We start from the raw sequence: 26,342 nt of genomic DNA on the forward strand, positions 1-26,342 counted from the left end.
GGGCAACTGAAGGTGTTTTAAAAACTTTTATTCCATTTTCAGTCTCATGTGTAGGGTGAGACAACACAGGTGTTATAATTCACGCCATCACAGTCAGAAGCCAGCTCTTTCCTAATTACAAAACACTGTAAGGGTTTCTTGGCCTATCAGCGTAGCCACACCATGCTGGAAATGCCTTAAAGCCAATCATCCAAAATTACCCCTCGTGGGTCCCACAACAGTGCATCCTTCATAGTTCTATTTCTCCAAAATAGCCAGTCTTTTTGCAAAACCATCATTTGAAACTTGTTTCTAGTTCCATTTCTCTCTCAGCAATGTCTGTCCTATTCCATGGCATTTCTAAGTCAGCATTTCTTGTCTCAAGGTTTGCATACAGATGCACACACTGTGTGAGCCTTCTGTCAGGCCTCTACAAATCCATTTCCCACAGAGAACACCTCATAACCCACCAGGAAAAGTTGGGAGAACACACCCAGCTCCCAGTTTTTCCAGCACAGGAACAGAGGCCGCCTTCTTACTCACAGGCAAACTGCAGCTGTGCTTCTCTGCTGACAATGGTTCCGAAGGGGTTTGTTGCTACACACTGGTACATCCCAGCATCCTGGCTTTTATTGGGATTATTGATCAGCAGGTCTCCTTCCAGCAGGCTGTAGCGGTAATCCATGCCCACGTCGATACTGCTTCCATTTAACTTCCACCTGGAGCACACAATGCCAAAGTTAAACTCTGCTGATGCTCCTGGGTGTTTGAAAACACAGCGTGAAGTAAGTAAAGAAAGATTTGGAATGGCTCTGACTACTTATTACAAATAAAATAAAATAAAATAAAGAAAAGACAGTGCAAAAATGCAAGTTTCCTGAGCGGTATTGAAATATTCCAGTATTTAACTGAAAGAGCAATATCCTTGACATATATTTCAGTCTCTGAAATGATGAATGCTTCTGTAGTTGCTGGTGTTGCTGCTCTTTGGAATTAATCACTTGGCAAGGGGAAGTCCCTGAGACAGGATTTCTAACCCATTCAAGTCCACTGAGGAGATTTTTTTTCCCCCTCTCCTGACTTGCTGGTTGTTGGTTTATAAATTTAAGAAAATTCCCTCCCAGCAGATGCTGTCACAAAGTGAGGCACTGAGGGATTCCAGCTCCTCCCAGCTCCTGCCTGCACAGAGAACCTCTGGAGCTGTGCTTGCACCATGAATCCGTGGGTTTCGTGGCATTAAAGAGCTGGCTGTGCCAGGAGACAGCACAGAGGCAGAGGCCTGGTGACTCTAACTGGTTTCAGAGTGGCATTTACTGGTGAGCAGAGTGAGAGGCACCAAAAGGAAGGGAAGAGCAGCACCAAAGATTTATTACAGCAGCAGCACTGCAGGAGGACAGCACCTTCCTCCAAGGATCCCAAAGCAGCTACTAAAGCTGAAGAGAATGAGGAGTTCTGTCCATGCTTATGGGAAAGGATGGTTAATCTGAGAGCCAGGACTATTTATAATCCTTTTGTAACATTTTAGAACTCCTGTCCAAGTTTTGGAATTGAGTTGCAATACCTGGAGATTTCCTGGTGTCCATCCCCTCTGTTCCTAACGCCCCAGGGTCACAGAACACCCTGAGCTGGAAGGGACCCACAAGGACCATCAAAGTCCAGCTCCTGGCCAGGACACCCCAACAAATCCCACCCTGGCCATCCCTGGGAGGGTTTTCCAAACCCTCCTGGAGCTCTGGCAGCCTCTGTGCCCATTCCCTGGGGAGCTTGGGCAGTGCCAGCACCCTCTGGGGGAAGAATCTTTCCCTAAAATCCAACCTAAACCTCCCTGGCCCAGCTCCAGCCCCTCCCTGGATGCTGTCCCCAGTCACAGAGCAGGGATCAGAGCTGCCCCTGGGGATTTTTTTTTTGGGATCAGCACTGTGGAAACCCCCAGGGACATCACTGATACACACAGCAGAAAGGCTCTAAGAACAAACACTGAACACACCCAATGGTTGGTCTGGGATTTCCTTTCACTTCACAGCTCAGCTTCACTTTCTTCTCCTCCGAGTCCAAGGGGAAGATGACGCTGTCGGGCTCCTGGAGGAAAACCGGCCCGTGCAGGGTGTTGTCATCTGCAGGGACAGGGAAATGGGACAGGTCACTCATGGAATCGACGTGTTCCAGGCTTAAAATATGAAACAGAGACTCAGCAGCAAGAGGCTGTGTGCCATTCACCTTGGACAAGATCTGATGTCACTTTATTTAGTTTATAACGGCAGATTTTTTTTTTTTTTTTTCCCAGTAGCCACTGAACCTCACACTGAGCCATGAAAATGTCCTACACTAAAGAGGGCACGGAATGAAACCTCACCCAACGCTCAAACAATGGGAACAGACACTGCTGTCATAGCAAAGCTCAGTTCAAATCACAATGCCCCTGGCACCAGCCCCACACCTCCCCAGGAATGAGGCTCCCAGCCCTGACAAGGACATTGCACACTCGTGCCCTTCAGAGCATTAAAAACTCACACTAGATATAGGTAGAAGTGGGGAATTATTTTGGCAAAACGAGCTGACACGACCTTCAAGGAGCTCAGGAGTCATTTCCCAGCAGTCCAGCCCTCTGAGGTTGGTGATTACTGACGGGAGTCTCCCTCGTGCTGACTTTCCTCCTTCGTTTTAAAAACACACTTTGATTTTTTGAGCTGTTAAGTCCTCCCTTTCTCCTTTCCTCTCTCCTCAGCCACTTTCTGCTTTCACCTTATCAATTCCTCCTCTCTCAGACTTGGGAGCTGCTCACAGGCCCATCCCTGAGGTGCAGCTCTGCAGCGAGCACAGAATTTCAGGAAATTCACTGACACTGCTCAAAACACCCACGGAAAGCTCTGACTAAATTCTCTGCTCTCCATCCTGTTTGTATCAGTTTTATCTCCACAGTGGCTGCTCAGAACACAAAAGAAACCAACTTTTCCTGCCTGAAAAGATCAGCTATCTTGATTTCACCGAGACTTTTCCTCTCATCAGTGTCAATGTCTGGCTGCTCCTCTAAGTTCAGAGCAAGTAAGGACACGGTGGAAGTGCTCACAGTCAGAAAATCTTCCAGCTGACTGGAAGGAACCTTGATTTAGCATTTTTAAATCATTTTCCAATCTTTTGCTGCCCTGCAGACTCTGCTCTTTCAGCGTGCAGGGACTTGCAGGGATGTGAACATGGAATTCACTTTAGTCACGCTGCTGGAAGCCCACCCAGATGGGGATACAGGAAATTTGTGGGTATAGGAGGTCAGTGAAAAAGGAATAAATAAAATTTAGAGATGATGGGATGTACAAAAAATATAGAAAATAATAAAAAAAGAATGAACAGAAGATGATGGATCTTCCAGATGGAAGGAAGGTGAGAATGAATGGGAATAACCCTGATATTGCCTGACACTGGGAAATCAGCTGGATTTACTAAGGACACAAAAACAGCCCTTCACTCCAGGGAGAGCAAATTCTGCCATCTCCACAGAAGTATTTCACAGAGACTCTGCAGGAAGATTAGAAAGGAGCCACCTCACCCCATGTCCCCTCCTCAGGCCCCACCACAAGCACAGTCACAGGCCTTGTATTTATCTTTATTTTTAATTATATCTTAACAACACCTGACTGAAACTCATCTATTATTCACAACACATTTCACATCCTCTCTAGCTTTAAATTACACCTGTGTGCAACTCATGTTGCTGGTGGGAAAAGATAATAATAGTCATAAAGCATAAGGGAGTGGATTATGGCATCCAAACTTGTTCCTGAGACCCTGCACTCCCTGAGCAGCCTCATTCACCCTAGGAAAGAATATTATAGCCTGGCCCATAAGGATTATAGCTCTGAGAACTGTATGAGTGGCTTTGAAGGCAAGAGATTTAAAATATATTTGAATTTATCCAGTTTTCTCCCTGGAAAATACACAAGTGCTCAGGTCCTGTGTAAGAGTTGCTTCAAATCCCAGGAGCACGGAGTGTGATGGTGGCAGGAGCCAGAGCATCCCAGATAATCCATTTAGGGACCTGCTGACTCAGGGATGTGTTGGATTGCTTCTGTCACCTGCCTCACACCCCTCTCTGGGCTGTCATCTGCTGTTATTTCAATTAGAGAGTGTCAATTTATATCACATCACACCAAAGGTCTGACTTTGGTCCTCCTCCCATCCCAGCAACACACAGCTTGCATTAAAAGTGAACGGTTCAGCTACTTGAGGTGGGAAACAGGAACAAATCTGAGGGTCCAGAAGTGTCCCCACACGTCCAGGACATCACCTGGCTGCAGGAGCAGAGGTGAACCTGCAGCATCCTGGACTTCAAGGGTTAATTAAACTGGCCCACACCAAGCAGGAGTCACACCTGTACCAACCACCCCATCCTGTCTGTGTAAGTAATTAGTGAGCAATTAACAACTTAAAAACCACAGACTCAAGACAGAGAACTAAAGGAAGAAATAGTGACAAATAGGTGAAAACGCTGCATTTCTCTACTGAATAACTCAATTTACCCGAGCTCAAGTAGGAGCTCCTGAAAGATCAAATGAAAACACTTCCAAATATTCCACCTGCTGCTGACACCGTTCAACATTTAGCTTTTATATGGCAAAAAAAAAAAAAAAAAAAAAAAAAAAGCCTGCCCTTCGTGTTGGGCAGCGAGAGGAAGAATCCTGGAGCGATTTTCAAGCAGAGGGAGAAGCTCTGAGAGCAGCTGCAGCCTGTCAGGGGAACAGAGGAGCAGGAAAAACCTCGCAACACTGGCTAGATAAAATTATTTTGAGTGCCTTTCTTCTTCCTCTTATTGCTGCCTGTGTCTGACCAAGATAAGCAAGTCCAAACTATTTAATCTTCATCCCGTGGAGCTGCTTTGCTGCAGCCTTAATGTGTGATTGAAATCACTGCAGCCCAGATCCCACCACTGGGCGATAAGGGCTGAGCCACAGAACCTGACACAGGAGGAGGATTTGCTTCACAGAGCACTAAAGAGTCACTAGTAAATAAAACAAGCTGCCATCTAGATTCTTGCAGACAGGAAACTGTACCTGCACCAGAAAAAAAAAAAAAAAAAAAAAAGCCCATTTTTGACTAAATCGTGTTACTCAGATGTTTATTGTCAGCACAGCCAAAGGCGTTTGCTCCACTGAAATGTCTGCTTTTGTGGGAGCAAAGTCTTGCTGTTTGGATAATTCTGAAATGCAAATTCTACACTTTTTTTTAATACATTCAAAGTGGTAACTTTCTTTCTGTCGCAGTGATGGCCAGGGACGTGCACTCCAACAGTGATAACACATTTTTGGCTTATCACTGGTGAACACTATGAGCAGCTCAATCCACAGAAACCACCGAAGGCAGGAAGGGGCTCTTTGCTGTGCTTAGAGGCCTTTTCCCCTCACCCTTCCCGTCAGATTGTGTCTAATAGACTCTTTTTTTGGTCATTTCATCAAAAAAGAACAAGAAGCAGTGCATATCTGGGTACACACACCTGAAAGTGCTGTTATTTTAGCCCACTTCCCCTTTTCACCATTCAACAGCTGCTGCCACACCTTTCCCACTGCCCCAGGACAATAAAATAAGTAACTTTCTCAGCCAAACTAACTGGTGAGACACGCCAGGGGCAGATTTTATTTTTCTGAGTAACATTTCTTTTGAAAAGCCCAAAAATGACTAAACCCAGAACGAACACGAGCCGCCCTCAGCTTAAGACAATCTGTGAACAAGATTGGCTTCCAAAAAGCATTTTTCCCCCTCCTTGTCAGATAAAACAAATGCACTCCTGCTCTGGGTCTGCCTCCTCTGACAGAAGTGTGTTTCTTTCAGTTAGAGGCGGGATCTAGGAAATTTCAGTGGATCTGACAATAAAAGAAGCATTTTAACCACAGAAGGAGGTGTGTGTCCATATGGTGTTGGATGGAAAGTGAGAGATCATTTCAAAGAACATTCTGCTCGGTATATATTTTTCCCCCTAGTGAATTACAAAACCTATTAAAACAACAAAAAAACCAAATTAATTGGAATGCATTCCAAATGAAGAGTATATTTGCTGTGTCCCTCCTGTACCCCAAAGCTGAGAGCCAGCACATGCAGTTGGATGCTAAATGCTGTCATCTTCCCCTGCTTTTGAGGAATTGAAACAAGAGGAATGTCAGCTGAGGTTAATTCACACCAAACAGGTGGAACCATTCCTATTCTCTCTGAACATTAAGCCTGGTGACAGATACTGGTACCTAAATAGAACTGCTTTAATTTCCATTGAAAGTTATGGCCAATTTGAGAGAAAGTTTAATTGAATATTCCACACCGTAGGGAAAGATAATAACTAAACTGAGCAGAGAATTCTTGGAGTATATCCAGGGTAAATGAGAGAAATCCTTTCCTTGTTTGCTGCTGGGGGAATTGCTCCCTGCTCTGTGTGCTGGGCTGTTTTCATACACTGCTACAAGCTGGTATTTCTTCGAGACAAAACTGCACCTTGGGAAGAGCAGCTCTTCAGAAAAGTGGGAAGTGGAATGGATGGGACAGCTCAAGGGCACGGCTGATTGCCACAGCAGCCTGCTCTCCAAGGTGAGCAGCTGCACTCCATCCTCCTGAGCAGGAAAGAGCCCTGCTGCATGCCTCACTCCTTCATTTTTGCCTATCACTCCTGTTCACGTCAACTGCACTTGGCTTTGAAATTCAAACAAAGAACATTTTACACCATATAGTCCTGCTGTGACTAATTCTGTAGACTTCTCGATGAACAAGAACCACTAAGGGTGTTTCCTGTTCAAAGGAAAAAAAAAAAATGGAATAAAACCCAGATATGGATAAAGGATAAAACCCAGATATTGTAAAAGTGTGTGAAGTGGTGTTTTCCACTGAAGGGTCTTGTAGCTCTGCATCTTTGGGGACAGCCCCTTAATACAAGCCTGGGCTTCTTTTGTGGCACCTACAGGTGTCCAACAGGTGCTGTGAGCCTTCTGATGTCCCCTCTCTCCTCCTGCTGTCCCCTCTCCCCCTGCTGTCCCCTCTCCTCTCCTGCTCTCCCCTCTCCTCTCCTGCTGTCCCCAGCCCAGGGCACAGCCCTGCCTGAGAGGTGACAGCTGCCACACGAGTGTCTGACACCCGAGCTCCAAAGCAGGGTCAGATATTCCCAGAGACCACAGGAGCCCAGGAGGAAGCCAAGGAAGGAATAAATCTTCCCTCTGGTAAAGGCAGGCGTAGAAGAGCTCCAGCATTGGAGATGGATTCAGCAGGGCTCTGACAACTCCACTGAGGAGTGGCCTGGGGCTCTGGAGCAGGGTTAAACTCAGCAGTGTGCCCTGAGCTCTGATCATACACACAAATGTGGGTATTTCTATGTGGATATCACAGGCACAAATGTGGATATTCACATGGAGATACCATACACACAAGCGTGGATATCCTACACACAAATGTGGATATTCAGATGTGGATATCCTACACACAAATGTGGATATTATACACACAAATGTGGATATTCACATGTGGATATCCTACACACAAATGTGGATATTTGTATGTGGATATCCTACACACAAATGTGGATATTATACACACAATTGTGGATATTCACACGTGGATATCCTACACACAAATGTGGATATTTGTATGTGGATATTATACACACAAATGTGGATCTTCACATGTAGATATCCTACACACAAATGTGGGTATTATACACACAAATGTGGATATTTGTATGTGGATTTCCTACACACAAATGTGGATATTTGTATGTGGATATCCTACACACAAATGTGGATATTTGTATGTGGATATCCTACACACAAATGTGGATATTTGTATGTGGATATCCTGCACACAAATGTGGATATTATACACACAAATGTGGATATTTGTATGTGGATATCACAGGCACAAATGTGGATATTCACATGTGGATATCCTACACACAAATGTGGATATCCTGCACACAAATGTGGATATCCTACACACAAATGTGGATATTCACATGTGGATATCCTACACACAAATGTGGATATTTGTATGTGGATATCCTACACACAAATGTGGATATTTGTATGTGGATATCCTACACACAAATGTGGATATTCACATGTGGATATCCTACACACAAATGTGGATATTCACATGTGGATATCCTACACACAAATGTGGATATTCACATGTGGATATCCTACACACAAATGTGGATATTTGTATGTGGATATTATACACACAAATGTGGATATTTGTATGTGGATATCCTACACACAAATGTGGATATTATACACACAAATGTGGATATTCACATGTGGATATCCTACACACAAATGTGGATATTCACATGTGGATATCCTGCACACAAATGTGGATATTTGTATGTGGATATCCTACACACAAATGTGGATATTCACATGTGGATATCCTACACACAAATGTGGATATTCCCTGGGCCTCCTCTCCTGGCTCCAGACTGCTGGGAGAGGCCATTCCCACCACAGCACAAGGGTGACCTGTCCTCCAACAAGCCCCTCATTTACCAGGATGCAATTTGTGTTCTCTTAGCACGTCAATAACCTGATGATCATCACACTTGTCCCCTTCAGTATCCCACAAAAGCACATTGCTCCAGTACTGCAGAAAATCACAAATTTCTTTACCACACAGCCTCTTCCCTGAGTCACCACAGCCAGCAGCAGGAAAATAAACAGAGGAACCCACAGTGCCCTGTTGAGGACAATATCAGCCCACGACAGGGCTGTGAGTAAGTGTAAAACTTTAGTAAAAATCAGATTAATGCAGTGCTAATGGTGCTACCACCAGTGCTGGGCGTCCTTGCACAGAGCTATTTGGGAATAGAAATGTTTCCAAGGCCTGTGCTAATTATTTATTGATTTATTAGTAAAATGTAAGGTGCTGATATAGTGGCTGTCTGCCAAGAACACACATCATTATTGTAAAACTTTCAGCTGTCTTGAGGATGACAGGGACTGTAAAGGGGATATATTAAAAAAGCAGAAGTAGCTGGTTACATGTGCATATTTTAAAGCCACATATTTCCTTTCCACAATACCTCCCTGCGCTTCAATTGATCCGAATCTCTGATGTAATCAGGAAGGTGTGTAAAAGCCAGCTTAACAAATGCCATCCTCCCCATCCCAGCAGCAGACAGGCAGAGCTATGTAGTGAAAAAACCTCTTTCCTTCAAAATCCCAAAGCCTCAGAAAAGACAAGTCCCTGGGGCAAGAACCTATAATCTCTGTCTCATCTATTGCTGCAAAAAACAAAGACAACTCTGGCAATGTGTCCAGGCTCTCAGTTGATTGAGGAGCCAAACCCTGCAGAAAGCTTCAAGGTGAAAGGAGCTCTCTGGTGCTTGGCTTCAAGGTGAAGCCTCTTTTCTCTCCCCAGGTTTAAGTACATCAGCCACTGTCAAAGGAGAGCTGATCCCTGCCAGATTTTTTTTTTTTTTTTTTTATATCCAGCTATTTACAGAGTGGTTTAGGCCATGGATTCCCCTCTCAAATATTTGTGAATAAGCAGATGGAATTACCAGGGCTTCAGGAGCTCGCTGGGAAGGGGAAGGGATGATCAGCCTGACAGAGCTGAGAGGAATCGTGGATTTGTCTTTCCAAACAAGCTGTGGGTCTGCTGGTAGATAAAACCAGCACTGAGAGATAAAAGAAACAATGGGATGGATTCCACTGGTTGATGAATGGAAAAAGATATTCGCTTTTACAAATAAGCTTTAGGGTTGCTGATAAATGAAATTAGACATTGAAAGATGAAAGAAACAATGGGGAAAAACCCTAAATTCCATAAGAATTAAAAATAAAAGGGAAGGAAATTAGAAGGAAATCTTCGGTATCAGGAAATCTGAACCTCTCAAGTACCTCAGGCAATGGGGAAAGAGAGAAGGGAAATTTGGTTGGGAAATTGGGATGAAAGAGGAGGCTGCGTCCTCCAAAACTTGGAGAGACCCCAGGGGAATGCCCCATGGCCTCTCCCTTTATTCGAATAAAGAAAAAGGACTCCTCTGTCTCCTTTGTGGACATAAACCTCTGATGTTTGAGGATTAATTTTCCTGACAGAGCCAACACCTGTAAGGTGATTGGCACCACGGCACCGGTCAGAAAATGCACCGGGGAGGTTCAGCCTGCCAAGGGGCACTGGAAATCTGCCTGCTCTGGGTCACCAGCACACAGGCTGCAGTTAGGGCAAGGGAACACCAGCTGGGCACAGGGCAATCCATCAGGGATTCCAACCAAGGGGCACAGAACTCCCAAACCACACACAGTTTATTCTGTGCACAAACAAATAGCTGTCTCTTATTTGCAGGGTTTATTCTCTGCACAAAGCAGAGAATGAAACACCTCAGTCCACAGCAGGGAATTTCTCCTTGGCTCTTTGGTTTTGGCAATTCTGGAACATTTCCATGTCCCTGAGACAATGCTGCAACTGGACATGCGTGACAAAATTTCTTCATCTCCACCTGATGGAGGTTTGTTTTCTCCCTATTTTGGAAAAAAAAAAAAAAATCCAAGTGGAATTGAACAATAAAGACATTCCTCTCTATCACAGAGCACTGGCACAGGCAAGTTTTAAGCATCTGCCCCATTACAAATATTACCCTCTGCAATTTTCTTCCTATTTCTAAATTGGTCAGCCCTTGCCTTAAGAAGAAAGGACAATATTTCAACATAAGAAATTAAAAGGTAACTGAAAGAATGGTGAGAAAGGGAAACCTCATGTTTACCATGTTACAGATTTACATTTCTGGGGCAAAAGTTTCAGCATCAGCTTCCAATGCAAGACTGCTGGCATTCTGAGGTTTAAAAAATAATCAAGATATGTAGGAAAAGAGAAGAATCTCTGCTTTGGAGTTCCACAGAGAGGTAAATCCAAGCCCTTCCTTGCCAGGCACTGCAGAGCCCAAAGCTGGGCAGGCTCCTGACCCTGGACAGGAAAACCTCCCTCACTTTTCACTGCTGCTAAAGCAAGAAAGAGTTTAATAATCCTGTAAACAGGATCCAAGGCTGTAATCTCCAGGTGGTTCTGTTCCATAAATGGATTTAAGGCATTTGAAGTCTGCTCTCGGGCACTGGGCTGGCAGCTCAGCTGCTCTCACTCTCTGTAACTTCGTTGGAGTGGCTGGAATTGCTCCAATTCAGGGCACATTTGAGGAGTTGCCCTTCAATTTTTTTTTTTTTTTTTCATTGTTGTTTTTCAAAATGTTTCTGCAAACCTCAGCAGAGCAGGAAGAAAAGCCAGTCCCAGTAGCCAGTGGGAAGTTGGAGAACACAGGGTTGCTGCTGTGGCTCTGGAAGCTGGGACACACCAGCACTGGCCACCCCACCACGGGCACTCCCCAACCCTAAAAGTCACCATTTATCCCCATTTTTCTGCTGGGTCATCCCTGCAGAGTGACCAGACCCTCCATGCAAACACAGACACACAAACACACAAACCCAGCCTTAAAATCAACGCCACCAAATGCCAGACTGAGAGAAGCTTAAATAAAGTTCTCAGAGTTCAATCAGCAAAGCATCAAAGGAGCAGCCAGGAGTACAGGCTGTACAACCTGCCCACGGATAACATGTATTCCTTTAATTTCTTTAAATGTGATGAACTTTCAAGCAACACAGCAGGGAAAAGAGATCAGTAATAGCTGTCAAAACCCTGACTTCTGACTTCTGACACTGCAATTTAGCACTCTCCAAGCCTGCTCAGAGGGATGGCATTTGTCAGGAGAGCCTTTCTTCCCGCTGGTGAAGCTTTCACACACTCCTGGCTCACCTCTGAAGAGCAGCACGATGGGGATGCCCCAGAGACAGAATTCACCTTCCAAAGGTCCATTTCAAACTGCCCTGCCCAGCTCAGCTTTGGGAAGAGAAGCTCCTTTTTGTGCTGTTTCAATACCAGGAGAAAGCTGCTCCTGGAAGCAGAGTCTTGAATGCAATACAAGGAAATGGCCTTAAGTTGTGCCAGGAAAGGTTTGGACGGGATATTTGGGAAAATATCTTCATTGAAGGGGTGGTCAGGCATTGGAACAGGCTCTGCAGGGGAGTCACCATCCCTGGAGTGTTCAGGAGGGTGTGGATGTGACATCTGGGGACATGGGGTCCAGGTGGGTTTGGCAGTGCTGGGGAATGACTTTTCCAACCTCAACAATTCCACGATTCTGTGACATCCAAGAGCCTCAGTTTCCCAACAGAGCCCTTCCCAAGGGTAAAATTTAATTTTTCTTTACTTATGAAGACTTTGGTTCCTCACCTAGAGAGCACTGAGATGCAACATTATGCAAAATGCAAATTCAAGATTGATGAGGAGAGCGAGGCAAGAGCTAAACTGAAGGGGATCACATGTATTTTCTTCATCTGATCAAGGCCTATTACTTTATAATTAAAACCCAATTTTATTTCATTGTTCAACAAGAAATTATGGTTTACTGAGTTGATATGATCAACGTGAAACGAAATGAAGTCAAATAAATCACTCACCATGCAAAGCCCATTTATGCCAAGCCAATATGATGCTGAAGCCTTATGGAAGTCACAGATCAGAACTATGGGGCAAACTAAATGTTCCTCCTGCCTGTGTTTTAGTATGAAAAGCCCAAAATATCAGAAAGATGCCAAAATAGCAGCTGACTTGCATTATTTGTTTTGGGAGTAATGGGAGACCAGCAGAGTTGTAGTGGTTTGTTTTTCTCTTTTGGTCAGAAGTTAAAAGCAAGAAAATTAACGAAAATCATGTAATTTCATTCTAGAGCAGAGAAGGCTTAATGGGTAATCGAAATAATGTGCACTGCTTCAGCAACTTTTTCATTACAATCGCAAAAAAAAAAAAAAAAAAAGCTTTCTGTGTTTTGAAAATTAAGGATTATACTGGATTGAGAACGCACTAAAAACCTAATTATTTTTTTTTCCAGAAGCGTCAAAGACAAATAGGAATTTCTGTAAGCAGCTTTTTATCTGGGGCAGAGAGCTTGGGCTTTAACTTTCCTCCAGTAAGCACAGCAGCACAGTCCATAAGGACAAAAGTGCAGGCACAGTAATTAAACAGGGAATAACTCTTTATGGATCACTGCTGTCTGGGCAGGCTGTTGTTCTGCGAGCAGCAAGAATTCAAAGCCACAAAGCTCCTCTTGAGCCATTTGCTGCTAAAGCCATCACTTCTGAGAGAGTTGCAGCACCCTCAGCACTGTGGCTGCAGGGAGGTTTGTAAGAGCACGGAGGAAATGGCCAAAAGCAGCTCAAAGACATGAAAACAAATGTAAAGGCACGAAAACAAACATGAATATATGTAAATGAACATAAAGACATGAAATCATACATAAACACATGAAAACAAACATGAAGGCATGAAAACAAACATGAATATATGTAAATAAGCATAAAGACATGAAATCATACATAAACACATGAAAACAAACACATGAAAACAAACATGAAGATATGTAAATGAACATAAAGACATGAAAACATACATAAACACATGAAAACAAACATGAAGGCATGAAAACAAACATGAAGATATGAAAATAAAGACATGAAATCATAAATAAACACATGAAAACAAACACATGGAAACAAACATACAGAAAGATATGAAAATAAACATGAAGACATGAAAATAAACATAAAGGCATGAAAACAAACATACAGAAAGACATGAAAAACATAAAAGACATGAAAAGAAACAAATATGAAGACATGAAAAGAAACATACATAAAGACATGAAAAGAAACAAACATAAAGACATGAAAAGAAACATACATAAAGACATGAAAAGAAACAAACATAAAGACATGAAAGCAAACATGAAGACATAAAAATAAAGACATGAAAATAACCATAAAGACATGAAAACAAGCATACATAAAGATATATAAAAATACATAAAGATATGGAAACAAACATAAAGACATGGAAATAAACATAAATACATGTAAATAAACAAAGACATGGAAACAAACATACAGAAAGATATGAAACCAACCATAAAGACATGAAAACAAACATGTAGATATGAAAACATACATAAAGACATGGAAACAACCATTAAGAGCTGAAAACAAACATAAAATCATGAAAACAAACATAAGGACATGAAACAAACATACAGAATGACATGAAAACAAACATAAAGGCAAGAAAACAGAGTCATGCAAACAAACATGCATAAAGATATGAAAACAAACATAAAGACACGAAAACAACCATGAAGACATGAAAATAAACATAAAGACATGAAAACAAACATTCACAAATATATGAAAGCAAACATAAAGGCAAGAAAACATACACAAAGGCATGAAAACAAACATAAAGGCATGAAAGCAAACATGAAGACATGAAAACAAACATACAGACGTGAAAACAACCTTGAAGAGATGAAAATAAACATAAAGACATGAAAATAAACATACAGGAAAACAAACATGAAGGCCTAAAAACAAGCATGAAGACATGAGAACAAACATCTTTCTTTAAAACTTCTGTCTTTTTAAAGATGCAAGAGATGGGGATGATGGTATGTAATTAACACATGGGAGAACAGACATCAAAATTAGTGCTGAGCTTTCTGCTGATGCATTTGAGGAGCTGCCCTAGCCCAGAAGGAAGTGCCCAGCCAGGTGAAGGGTGGTTTCTTTCAGGTGGGTTTGCCACAGATGTGGTTCCGCGGCTCAAGCACATTTGTTACCCTCAGACCTTAACTGAACACACACAGATCCTTCATTCTTCACTCATAATCGGTCTCATGCAGCAAAAAAGAAGATCCTTGTCGTTGTTGGAAATGCAAATATCACTCAAAGCTGGCCGTGTTTATTCTGCAGCAGTGTAAGGTACATCCTGCCTGCTTTGTTGTGGGGTTTGGGTGGGAATGGACCTTAAACCAATCCAGAACAGACCTTAAACCCATCCAGAATGGACCTTAAACCATCCAGAATGGACCTTAAACCATCCAGAATGGACCTTAAACCCATCCAGAACAGACCTTAAACCCATCCAGAATAGACCTTAAACCAATCCAGAATAGACCTTAAACCCATCCAGAATGGACCTTAAACCATCCAGAATGGACCTTAAACCCATCCAGAATGGACCTTAAACCCATCCAGAACAGACCTTAAACCCATCCAGAATGGACCTTAAACCCATCCAGAATAGACCTTAAACCCATCCAGAAAGGACCTTAAACCCATCCAAAATGGACCTTAAACCCATCCAGAATGGACCTTAAACCATCCAGAATAGACCTTAAACCCATCCAGAATAGACCTTAAACCAATCCAGAATAGACCTTAAACCCATCCAGAATGGACCTTAAACCCATCCAGAACAGACCTTAAACCCATCCAGAATGGACCTTAAACCCATCCAGAATGGACCTTAAACCCATCCAGAATAGACCTTAAACCCATCCAGAATGGACCTTAAACCCATCCAGAACAGACCTTAAACCCATCCAGAATGGACCTTAAACCCATCCAGTGCCACCACGGCAGGGACACCTTCCACTGTCCAAGCCCCAATGTCCAACCTGGCCTCGGACACTGCCAGGCACAGGGAACCCTAAAAAACCTGTTAAAATCCTGAGTTAAAGCCAGCTTTGCTGTCACCTCAGCAGGCTTCTGGTCTGTCTGTCCAATTAACACCCTCTAATCAAGGATTGTTTTCCCTATATTAAGACAACCACCAATTAACTACTACATCCTCCAACAAATCTGCTCAAAAACTTGTGAGCTGTTCTTGGTTTTTGTTAGCATTGCTACGATTTGAACTCCTTTTTGAACTTCTCCGTAAACTTTTCCTCGACTCTTTACTCAGCACAAACATCCCCTCGGCTTCTCCCAAGTAAGCAAAAACCTGCTGGGCTCCTGCTGCAGCAGCATTACTTTGTTTACCTCTAGAAGAGAATTAAAAGCATTTTCCCAGTGAAGAACAAATGTTTACAGTGCAGAGAGCACCGTGCCCGTGTTTGCACTGCGCAGTAACGCAGGCAATACATCCCTTAAATATTTCTCTAATCCCATGGATGGTTTTTCATCTTGCTGGGCTTAGCCAATGAACACACAGCAAGCTCCTGCTTAAACAAAGCGAGTTTTGCCTCCTGAAGGAGCTCTGAGCACACGACCCACAGCCCTTAATGGGCACATTCCATGTATCCCATACAGGGACCAGCAGTTTGCCTGGAAAAACTCATTTTCCCCCCAAAGCCCCCCTGCAGCTCCCACCTCCTCTCTTACAGCTGCTCCGACTTCCAATTCACAAAAGCAGAACCTCTTTAGAACCAAAATAAATACTAATCTTAAATTCAATGTACCCTGACAGCAAATAAGTTTGCTGTGCTTACTTCAGCATGAATAAAAAGCCCGCAAGGAGACTCCTACATAAGAGTATATTTACAAGTTCCATTACCCACTGGAGAGATTGATGTAATAAACTCATAATAAAAAGCCTCGTGTTATGGATTTCTCTAATGTTTCTTATCAAACAGCTTGTATTACCTTGGCTTGTGTATTCAATTTAAAATAGGTTTGCAATAAGTGCCTGAGAGCTGGAGGTCATTTTCCCCCAGTTTTCTGACACGCTGGGATGTGCCCTGTCTTTTCCTGCCCTGGGAAGCTAAAAGCAGTTTGGAGCTCGGTGCAGAACAGTTTACAAAGCAGGCAGAGGATGAATCCAAGAGAAAAAAGTGGGAATGCATTACCTGAGCACCTATTCCCACCTCAAACCACAGAGAGCTCCTCGGGGCACAGGACCCAGCACAGTTTATTTTTCTGACTAAACAGAACAGCACAGTTGTTCCTCAGGAGATAAAACCCGTCCACAGAAATTGTTTTGCCACCAATTGTCACCTCATTTGTACTTCATCCTGGCTGGCAGCAACACAGCCCAGGTGTTCTCCGGGACCTGCACGGGATCTGCTGCAGCCACTTCAGCTTTTAGGTAAAAATAGCCCAAAACTGGGACAACAGCTCCGGTGGTTGGAGGTGGAAGCAATACCTTTGTATTTATTTCACCTATTTATTTCTTCCCCGGCACTGGATTTAGCTAATAACCATTAGTTGCTAATTAGGATTCAAAGCAATTTTCCTTAGGACCTATTTCAAATCGTTGCCACACAATTATGCAACGCATTTGCCTCATTTATTAAATCTTTTAAAGCTATTGCTGTTTTAATTTTCAATTCTTGGCCTTCCCTCCACAGTGTCCTCTGCTCATTTTGAAGCAGCTCCATGGACCAACATAAGAACATCCATTTTTGTTCCATCTCCCTTTCCCTGGCACCATTTTTGTTAAAGCCACCTGAATTAACCATTCAGCCCCTGTAAAATCCATTCCCAGAATCAGGGATGGAGATGGGGAAGGAATTCCTGGCTGTGAGACTGGGGAGGGGCTGGGATGGAATTCCCAGAGCAGCTGTGGCTGCCCCTGGACCCCTGGAAGTGCCCAAGGCCAGGTTGGACACTGGGGCTGGAGCAGCCTGGGACAGTGGGAGGTGTCCCTGCCGTGGGACTGGATCACCTTTAAGGTCCTTTCCTGATGCCTTGTGCAGGCTGGCCTAGAGCAGAGGCTGGGTAGAATTACAGAATAAAGCAGGGATTTATTCCAAGGATCTCCTCCATGGATCCACCTTGGGCAGCACCAGAGCCCAGCCAGGGCTGCAGCCAAGAGGAACCAAAATGGTCCCAAAATGCACGAGCGCTCCCGGGGGCTCTCACTGGGATCAGCTCTGCTCCATTTGCACCTTGCAGTTCATTGTCCCATTCCAGCTTTAGCCCAGGCACTCCCATCCTGCTTGTTTTTCTCTCTCCAGCCCACGCTGTTTGTGCTCCTGGGCCTGAGATTTGGATCATTTGTCCTTGGTGCCCAGCTGGAGCAGGAATTGTTTTGTCTCCCTGCTCTGTGCAGAGAGCTCTCCATCCCATAATGTGAAGCCCAGACCCACACACTAAAGCAGCACAGAATATGAAAAATAAAAAAGCTCAAACCTGAGGCCCACTCAGACTATTCTGTGATAAAAATGCTTGAAAAGTCTAAATTCACACTGCATTCCCCCTGACCAGCTTAAAGAGACCCTTAATGTTTTTACAGCACAAGTGACGTGGGTTGGGGTTTTTTATGCCCTATTTCCATATTATTTAACAGCTTTTAAAAGGAAGACGATGCCCAGAACCGAATTTTAATGGTAGACCTTGAACAAATAACAGCAGAAGAAAATTTGAATGCTTGATAATTTAAGTGTTATTTTTTTAGTAGCAATGTGAATCCAACCCTAGCAAATTAAAACAGGAAGAATTAATTGGATATGCAAATAAGATTATTCACTATATAAATCTAATTACATACCAATTTGCTTTAACAGCATGAAAAAGACAAAAAAAGCCTCTTTGTAAATTGTTTTCAAAACCACCTGTAGCACAACAAAGGGGAAGGGCTGGATCTGGGAGGAGGTGCTCGTTTCAGCACTAATCAAACGAGGTGTTTTGAAAACCGTATCAAGTTCCCCTTGCCATGGGCACCCTGCTCTGTTCCCTGACTTCCCAAATTTCATTAGTAGTTTTCAAACACTGCCTTTGTTTTTATCCCAGGAGCAAACAAAACAGGCTGAGTCTTGGGAATATGAAGTGATTCTGGTCACAAATCCTGACTTTTTTGAGCTGGTCCAGCTTTATTTTCCTGCCTGAGCCCAGAGAAGCAGAGGATGCACTGGGGCACACCAGCAGTGGGCACTGGGAGCTGCTGCCTGCACATCCTGAGCCCTTCAGAAAACAAAAAGGGACAAAGGAATAATTAACACAAGCCAAGAGTGGATGAGGGAGATCTCTCCAGGGGGAAAAAGCCTGTTAATCTGGGAGCCTTTTGTGCCCAAGAAGCAAATTACACTGATGGCCAATTTATTTCTTTGAGCAGCTCCTTGTCAGGAGGAGTAAAAATTACAAACAAGATCACTGGAATTGATTAAGATACAGAATAGCTGAGACCATAATTAGTGTCCATGTGTCACCCCTGATAAAGGACCCCAATCACTCATTTTCTTTGACTGTACGTTGAATTTTGTCATCTAAATCTCCTTTCCTGGGTTCACATTGGGCATCTAAAACAATCCAGAGCAAAAAGCATGAAAAATGTGTTCCAAAGAAAAGGAATGTAATGTTAACACCTGTACAGCAAGCAAGTATTGAGGTCAGCTTATGGAAAGCGAGGTGTTGTTATTATAGAAAATTAAATTCGACCTACATGAAAAAAACCTGCAGAACCTTGAAGAGCTGTTAAAAAATTAAATGTGCACCGGAGGCAGAAATTTGGTGAACACAGAGGAGGTTTTTTTATCACTTAAAATCTATGTATAAAGGGATTTTGCAGCCTTCACTGCCTATTTTAAATTATATTAATAAAGAAAGAGGTGTGTTATCCTTGCACTTTATACATTGAAATATATATTGAAAAGAAATGCAGAAATTTGCTGCACAGAGAGGAGGGGTTTTCGTCACTTAAACCCTGTAGATGGGATTTGTTTGCAGCCTTTATTGTATATTTTAATTGCATTGATACTGGAGGATAGCTCAAGATGAGGATTCCACATCTCCAGAGTCACTGCTGACACATTTATAAGGTTTAGCAAAGCTGTTTTTCCTTTAAGGCCAGACTGGCTGCCAATACCTTTGTACACTCAAACTGATCCATTTTTGGTTTTATTTTGAATGCTCTGTGGGCAGCTGCAAAGTGACTCCTGAGTTTACCTGAGATCTGAAGTCTTCAGGAGCAACTGAAAGAGTTTTTAAACTCCTGCTTGCTCAAAAAAAACATGATTGGAAAGAACAAATACATCAGTAAGGTTTTTTTGGGTGCCCTCCAACACCACTGAGCAACTGGTGGAAAATTTGGTGTTCTTTTCTCTAAATTTCTCAAAGTTTTGCCTCTTTTCCTCAGCCAGGGGAGCTCTCAGGTGCAAACCAGTGCATGGGAAGGCGTTTTTCTAGCTGGAATTTATCCTTGTGTCAAGCCTCACCTCACTGATTGGGACTGACAGTTTTATCAGCTGACACACCTTAAAAATGAGCTTTAAAAAAAAAAAAAAAAAAAACCTAAAAGCTGTTATGACATCTCTTAAATGCCAAAACCCTTGCTCGCTGCTGCGTTCTCATGCATCCCCTAAATGATTTTTAAAGACAGCAGTAAAATGCCAGAGAATGCCTCCACTTAAAAAAAAGAAGAAGTTTTAGCGGTAATTGGATGCCACGTTGGAGAAAGTCACAATAAAGCAGCGTTTGAAGGGTTTTGGAAGAACACAACACCTTGCGGGAGGCGCGAATGGCAGCGCTGACTCCGAGGTGTCAGAGCTCGCACAGATCAATCCCGCAGAGCTCTGACAGGCACATTTCACTGCACCCCCCCAGAAAAAAAACCCACGCCATCAGCACATTTTCTACCCAGCCAGCACTTTCCGAACCAGCACAGCCACACCTGAGCTTAAAACGCTGAGTTTCTGTGTGGGAAAAAAATTAAAAAAACTGAAATTGTATAACGCTTTTAAAGTTTGATTCAATACTGCTCAAACAAACAAAAAACAAACAAATAAAAAAAACAAACAAAAACAAACATGCTGCCCTGATTTTTAAAAGTGTTAAGTTTTCTTTTATAGTTCTTTTGAAAGTTTTAAAGTTCTCATAAAACTTCTTCAGCCTTCTGATAATGTTTACATATTTGAGAGTCAGAGTTCCCACACAATTTCATGTAGAAATAGAATAGTTTACATATTTCTCTGTGGGTGGAGAGAAATGATTGATTGATCTTTGGACCAGTGTGGTTGGAGAGTTGTTAATTCCATCCTCCAATCCACGGTCACCTTTGGAATTCTATAAATATCAGATGTTTGAATAAAACTGGCTCTTTTTCTCTTTTGAACTTACCAAGCTTCTGTGTACTCATTTTGTGTCCAATAGCGACACAAACAAACAAACAAACAAACAAAAAAAACACAAAGAAAACCAAACAAAAACCAACCAACCAAAAAAAAAAAAAAAAAAAACAAAAAAAAAAGGAGGAACACAGCATTCAGAGCATTATTGCAGTGACACGGTCATTCCAGGAATAACTCCCACTCCCCCAAGGTTAAGGGGGAGATTTCTCATGCTCGAGTCCCAGGTCAGATTCCCATCTCCTGTGCTTTTATTCAGCTTGGGTGGGCAGTTCCTGACTTTCCCAAAGTGTCCAAGCAGTGCTGAACAGCCCCTGAGCAGCCTGGCCATGGGGAAGGTGTCCCTGCCCAGGCATGGGAACAGGATGGTGAGAAGACTCAGCAATCCAGCACCAAAATTCAGTCAATTCTCTGTGTCAACTCCTGCCCCAAAAGATTTTTGGTTGTACAAAGCAGCTATAAATCCTTCACCAGTATAAAATCTAAGGGTTGCCCTTTCCTGCACTCTCTAGTGTTTGAATTTTAAATTTTAATTTGTAGGTTCTTTGTTGAGCAATACCTGAAATGCTGCTGATTCAAGATGGGTGAGAAGTGGGTTTGAAAGAACACATTTTCTGTTCTTTCTCTTCATATTCATGTGTGTATAGATTTAAAAACAGAGCCATTACCCATGAGTCAAAATGTGATCTGCATCCCGAATCAGCAGCCAAATCAGTGCAGAATCAATCCTGAATGGGAAGGCACCCATCACTGGAATTCAGGGATCACTGAGTTCCAGCACCTGTTGGATTTTCCTAGTGCTTCTCAGCCATGTGGTTCTACACATTCTCACCTGGTTTGAACAACACTCCTGAAAAAAGTTCTGGAATGGGCTGCCCGGGGAGGTGGTGGAGTCACCATCCCTGGATGTGTTTAAAACAAGCCTGGATGTGGCACTGGGTGCCAGGGTTGAGTTGAGGTGTTGGGGCTGGGTTGGATGATCCTAAAGGTCTCTTCCAGCCTAGAGATTCTGTGACTCTGTGGTTGTTTGATTCTGTGACTCTGTGATTCTGTGTGATTCTGTGACCCTGTGATTCAGTAATTCTGGGATTCAGTGATTCTGTGACTCTGTGATTGTTTGATTCTGTGTGATTCTGTGACCCTGTGATTCTGTGACCCTGTGATTGTTTGATTCTGTGTGATTCTGTGACCCTGTGATTCTGTGACTCTGTGGTTGTGTGATTCTGTGTGTGATTCTGTGACCCTGTGATTCTCTGACTCTGTGATTCTCTGATTCTATGACTCTGTGATTTTGTGACCCTGTGATTCAGTGTGATTCTGTGACCCCGTGATTCAGTAATTCTGGGATTCAGTGATTCTGTGACTCTGTGATTCTCTGACTCTGTGACCCTGTGATTCAGTGAGTCAGGGATTCTGTGATTCTCTTATTCTGTGTCTCTCTGATTCTCTGATTCTGTGACCATGTGATTCTGGGATTCTGTGTGACTCTGTGATTCTCTGATTCAGTGATTCTGTGATTCTGTGATTCTCTTATTCTGTGACTCTCTGATTCTCTGATTCAATGATTCTGTGATTCTGGGATTCTGTGTGACTCTGTGATTCTCTGATTCAGTGATTCTGTGACCCTGTGATTCTATGATTCTGTGATTCTCTGATTCTGTGACCCTGTGATTCAGTGAGTCAGAGATTCTGTGATTCTCTTATTCTGTGTCTCTCTGATTCTCTGATTCTGTGACCCTGTGATTCTGGGATTCTGTGATTCTGGGATTCTGTGTGACCCTGTGATTCTGTGATTCTGTGATTCTCTGATTCTGTGACCCTGTGACTCTCTGATTCTGGGATTCTGTGTGACCCTGTGATTCCTGGAGTGGTTTAAGCTGCACTCTTTACCTGCACTGCCCTTCCCAGCCCCTCTGGTCGGGACTGCAGCATTCCCAGGGGGAGCAGGGTGCAGCTCCCTGTCCCCAGGGCCCCTGATGCAAGCCAGGCACACTCTTACAGCTCCTCTCCTGCTGCCTCTTCCCAAGGGGACAGCTCCAGCAATTCCCCATCCCCACAGCAGCAGCCCCAGGAGAAGGTGTTTGCAAACAAACATCCACCACGGCTGCACCTCCTCGTCCTTGCACCTTCTCCTGCTCCCTGATTTTGGATAAATGCAGCTCTGTGTGTGCAACCATCACCCAGTGCCTCGCTGCAATTAGCACCCGGAGGCTGAGAACCAATTATGAGATTATTTAATGAGTCATAAGCAGCAGTGGTGAAACAGAGAGATCGTGTGAGACTACAGTGAGACAGGGGAAAGCAGAAGCAGGGCAGGAGAAGATGGGAATCCCATGTAATTAAAAACTCTTGGATCCAGCTCCTTGGCAGCCTAAAAATGGAGATTTTTGACAGAAATCAATAAATGTGCTCTAAAACAGGGTGCCCAGAGCAGCTGGGGCTGCCCCTGGATCCCTGGAAGCATCCAAGGCCAGGTTGGACATTGGGGCTTGGAGCACCTGGGACAGTGGGAGGTGTCCCTGCCATGGCAGGGGTGGCATGGGATGAGTTTTAAAGTCCCTTCCAACCCAACCCAGTCAGTGATTTTGAGCTGCACTGGTGGAGGGCTGGGATGATTTGTCAGGTGTGATAAAGCTGTCCCAGGCAGCCCAGGGGATGCAGGATCCTGCAGGGAAAGGCTCTGCCAGGCCTCGGGGCTGAGGAGGGACATCCATGAGCTGCTCTGCACACAAAGCATCTTCCCACCAAACCTGCCCAGAGCTGAACCCCCCACCCCAGTGCTGACCCCACAGGACGAGCTCAGCACTCACTGCAGCTTTCATGAACCAAAACCATTCCAAAGCAGCTTCCCAGTCCTGGGAGCTCGTGAGACGGGCGGATTAAATGAGCAATAAAATGTAACTTAATGGGGTCGATGTTAAATTAGCTTCAATTATCAAACCCCATTTTAACAAAATGAATGCCTGGCTCCCTTCCAGAACTCACATAATTTACATGGGAAAGCACTGGGTTCTCTCTCCTCCCACTGACTGATGGCATCTCTCCCTTGTCATTCATTAGGGGATAAAATTCCATAGTCCATCCTAATACACCAACAAATTCCAAAAAAAAAAAAAAAAAAAAAAAAACGAAAAGAAAAGAGAGCATTCAAGTTTGCAGAGGTCAATAAATGTGACTGCTACACTTCATAAGACAAAGTCAGTATGAAATGAATAAGCACGGGGAAATTCTATGCAGATTATTTAGCCATGAGTTGTTCATAGAGTGTTATTTTATAACAAGTGGGAGAACAGGGGAGCTTTGCTTTTCACTGAGGAAAAAGGACACAGGCTTTAGAGCCTCTTTAAATACCCCCACGTTATTTCAGTGCTGTAAGGAAGACAAGGCAATGCCTGGCAGTTGTTACACATGGGGGGAATTCGTGAGCCTGTTTTGAAATGGCCATCTCCCTTTTGTGAGGTTACTGAGGACCCTGTGCCTGTCTGGGCAGGGAGTGGGGAGCCCAGCACACCCCACTCCAGCCAGTACCACTATTTACTATCAGCTATGGAAAAACTGAGAGCCAGCACAGTTTTTCCAAAGGAATTATTTAGGAATTTTACAAACTCCTAAAACGAGATGCAGCCATTCCTGGTGACAGTTCTTGGCCACTTGACTGGAGAACCACAGCTGGGCTTCCCAGCTCAGAAGAGGCACCACGAGAGAGCATGGAGAGCTTTTTATCCCAGCTGAGGAAAGCATCTTCCACCAACAGCCTGACCAGGAGCTGCTCTGCCTCTCAGACTTGTTCCTCTCAAGTGCTTCCATGTGCCCAACCCACAGGGGCTGGAGAAACCAAACACACCCAATGGCAAAAGCATTTCCAGATCGCTCTCACCCAGCAGGTCACCCCTCCTGCTGTCCTTCACGGCCTCCTCAGGCCCTCCCTGCTCCAGCTTTCCCCGTTTTGAGGTCCAGAAGAGATTTTTTGGGAGTCTCTTTCCATTATTCCTCAGTCACCTTTTCCATGTTGGCAGATCCAACACTCCTCTGCTCCCACATCTCTTCCCAAAGCTGCTCCTTCCCTCAGGAGGAAAAGCACAAGGCCAAAGCTTGTCTCTCTTTAAGCCTTTCTTCTTGCTTTTTTAATTTGAATTGGCACTAAGTTTCATCCATCACAATCACATTTACAGTTTCAGACTTGCCCGTACTGACTTTTTTTGAGTTTGGTCACAAACCAACCAAAAAAAGCAGGCTGGAAACCTGGATGCACAAAATGGGCATCAGATCTGTGTTAGGCATTGAAAGGGGTCACAAAATCCAGACAGAGAGAAAAGAAAAAAAAAAAAAAAAAAACAACAAATTGTTCAACTTACTGCCAAATCACCACAACCTGGACTTCGGCTGCAAAGCTCAAAAATACCCCAAAGCTGTGATTTTTTTGCCACATATAATCCCACTTTTCAGGGAATTTATAAAAGACAATTTAAGTTACTCGACACAGAGAATTTGGAAGCAATTTTTCCATGGCTGAGGAAGTGCACAGCTCTCCTCCTGATCCCACCTCTGCCCCCAGCTGCTCCCAGCCCCTGTTCATCTCTGGGTCCCCTCCCGCTCCCAGTTTCACAGCCCAGGAAGCCCAGCCACCACCCTGCCTCCTCTCAAATCCCTCCTCAAAGCCCACCCAGTGTGAGGCTGGAGAAAATGCCATTTCCTGTGGTCCAGATAAAAATGGAAGGAGAGGGAATGCCCTGGGAGCAAAGCCTGAGCTCTCAGGGAGCATTTTGTGGCATCATCTGAGCTGGAAGGGCACAAGTAATTTCTTTTCTTCCAAGTCTCACTGATCATCCACTGCATTATCCCTGTTTCACAAATAAGAACAACGATCATATTCAGAATTCTGTCAGGGATCTATTTTGCAGATTCCAAATAGAGGAAGTGGAAATGAACATAAAAAGCACCCCTTAAATAATCAGGAAAAAAAAAAAACAACACACAAAGTATTAAGGGCAAGGCAGGAGGTACAAATTAAAAGTTGGGATAGGAGGAACTTCTGATAGGAGGAAGAGTTCATGCTGTTCCCAACATGCACTGGACAAACTCAAAACTTTCTCACACAAACTGCTTATTTTCTTTTCAGCTGTGCAAGGCAGCCACGGGAATCTTTATAAATGACAATATCCCTTAAAACAGATGCAATCTTCAGCCATTTCAGCTCAGAAAATTGGAATTAAGACACAGCCTATTAAGACAGCTGTATTTTTCATACTTTCCCCAACACCTGGAAAGTTTAATGAAGTTTAAAGTCACCAGCTTCAGCTGGAGCTGCTGGCTGCTGGCTGGCTAATTAGTTACCTGTCTCATTCATTAGCAGCTTCTCCAGTAGTCGATTATAAATGGCTGTAATGCTTGCCTTGCTTTACAGAGTAATTAATATGATGTAGACTATTTAACAATGGTGCCTTAGCTTGATTTATGAAGCTGAATA

At 43.6% G+C, this 26,342-nt stretch overlaps 1 protein-coding gene and 1 long non-coding RNA gene across 2 annotated transcripts in view; one reads left to right on the plus strand and one right to left on the minus strand.

Annotated features, from left to right (window-relative positions):
• The window catches only part of LOC128794219 (contactin-4), a 284,248-nt gene that overhangs the window by 105,742 nt on the left and 152,164 nt on the right, over positions 1 to 26,342 (minus strand). The window contains exons 4-5 of the mRNA XM_053953926.1: positions 1,967 to 2,093; positions 523 to 698 (exon numbers count right to left, since the gene is read on the minus strand). Coding sequence (XP_053809901.1) covers positions 523 to 698; positions 1,967 to 2,093 — 303 coding nt within the window. The remainder of the gene's footprint in view (positions 1 to 522; positions 699 to 1,966; positions 2,094 to 26,342) is intronic.
• LOC128794226 (uncharacterized) lies at positions 2,452 to 3,326 on the plus strand. The gene is made up of 3 exons (XR_008433029.1): positions 2,452 to 2,589; positions 2,885 to 3,021; positions 3,129 to 3,326. It is a non-coding gene; the product is annotated as an uncharacterized LOC128794226 (long non-coding RNA).

Source organism: Vidua chalybeata, chromosome 12, assembly GCF_026979565.1.
Source record: "Vidua chalybeata isolate OUT-0048 chromosome 12, bVidCha1 merged haplotype, whole genome shotgun sequence".
NCBI classification, from domain to species: Eukaryota; Metazoa; Chordata; class Aves; order Passeriformes; family Viduidae; genus Vidua; species Vidua chalybeata.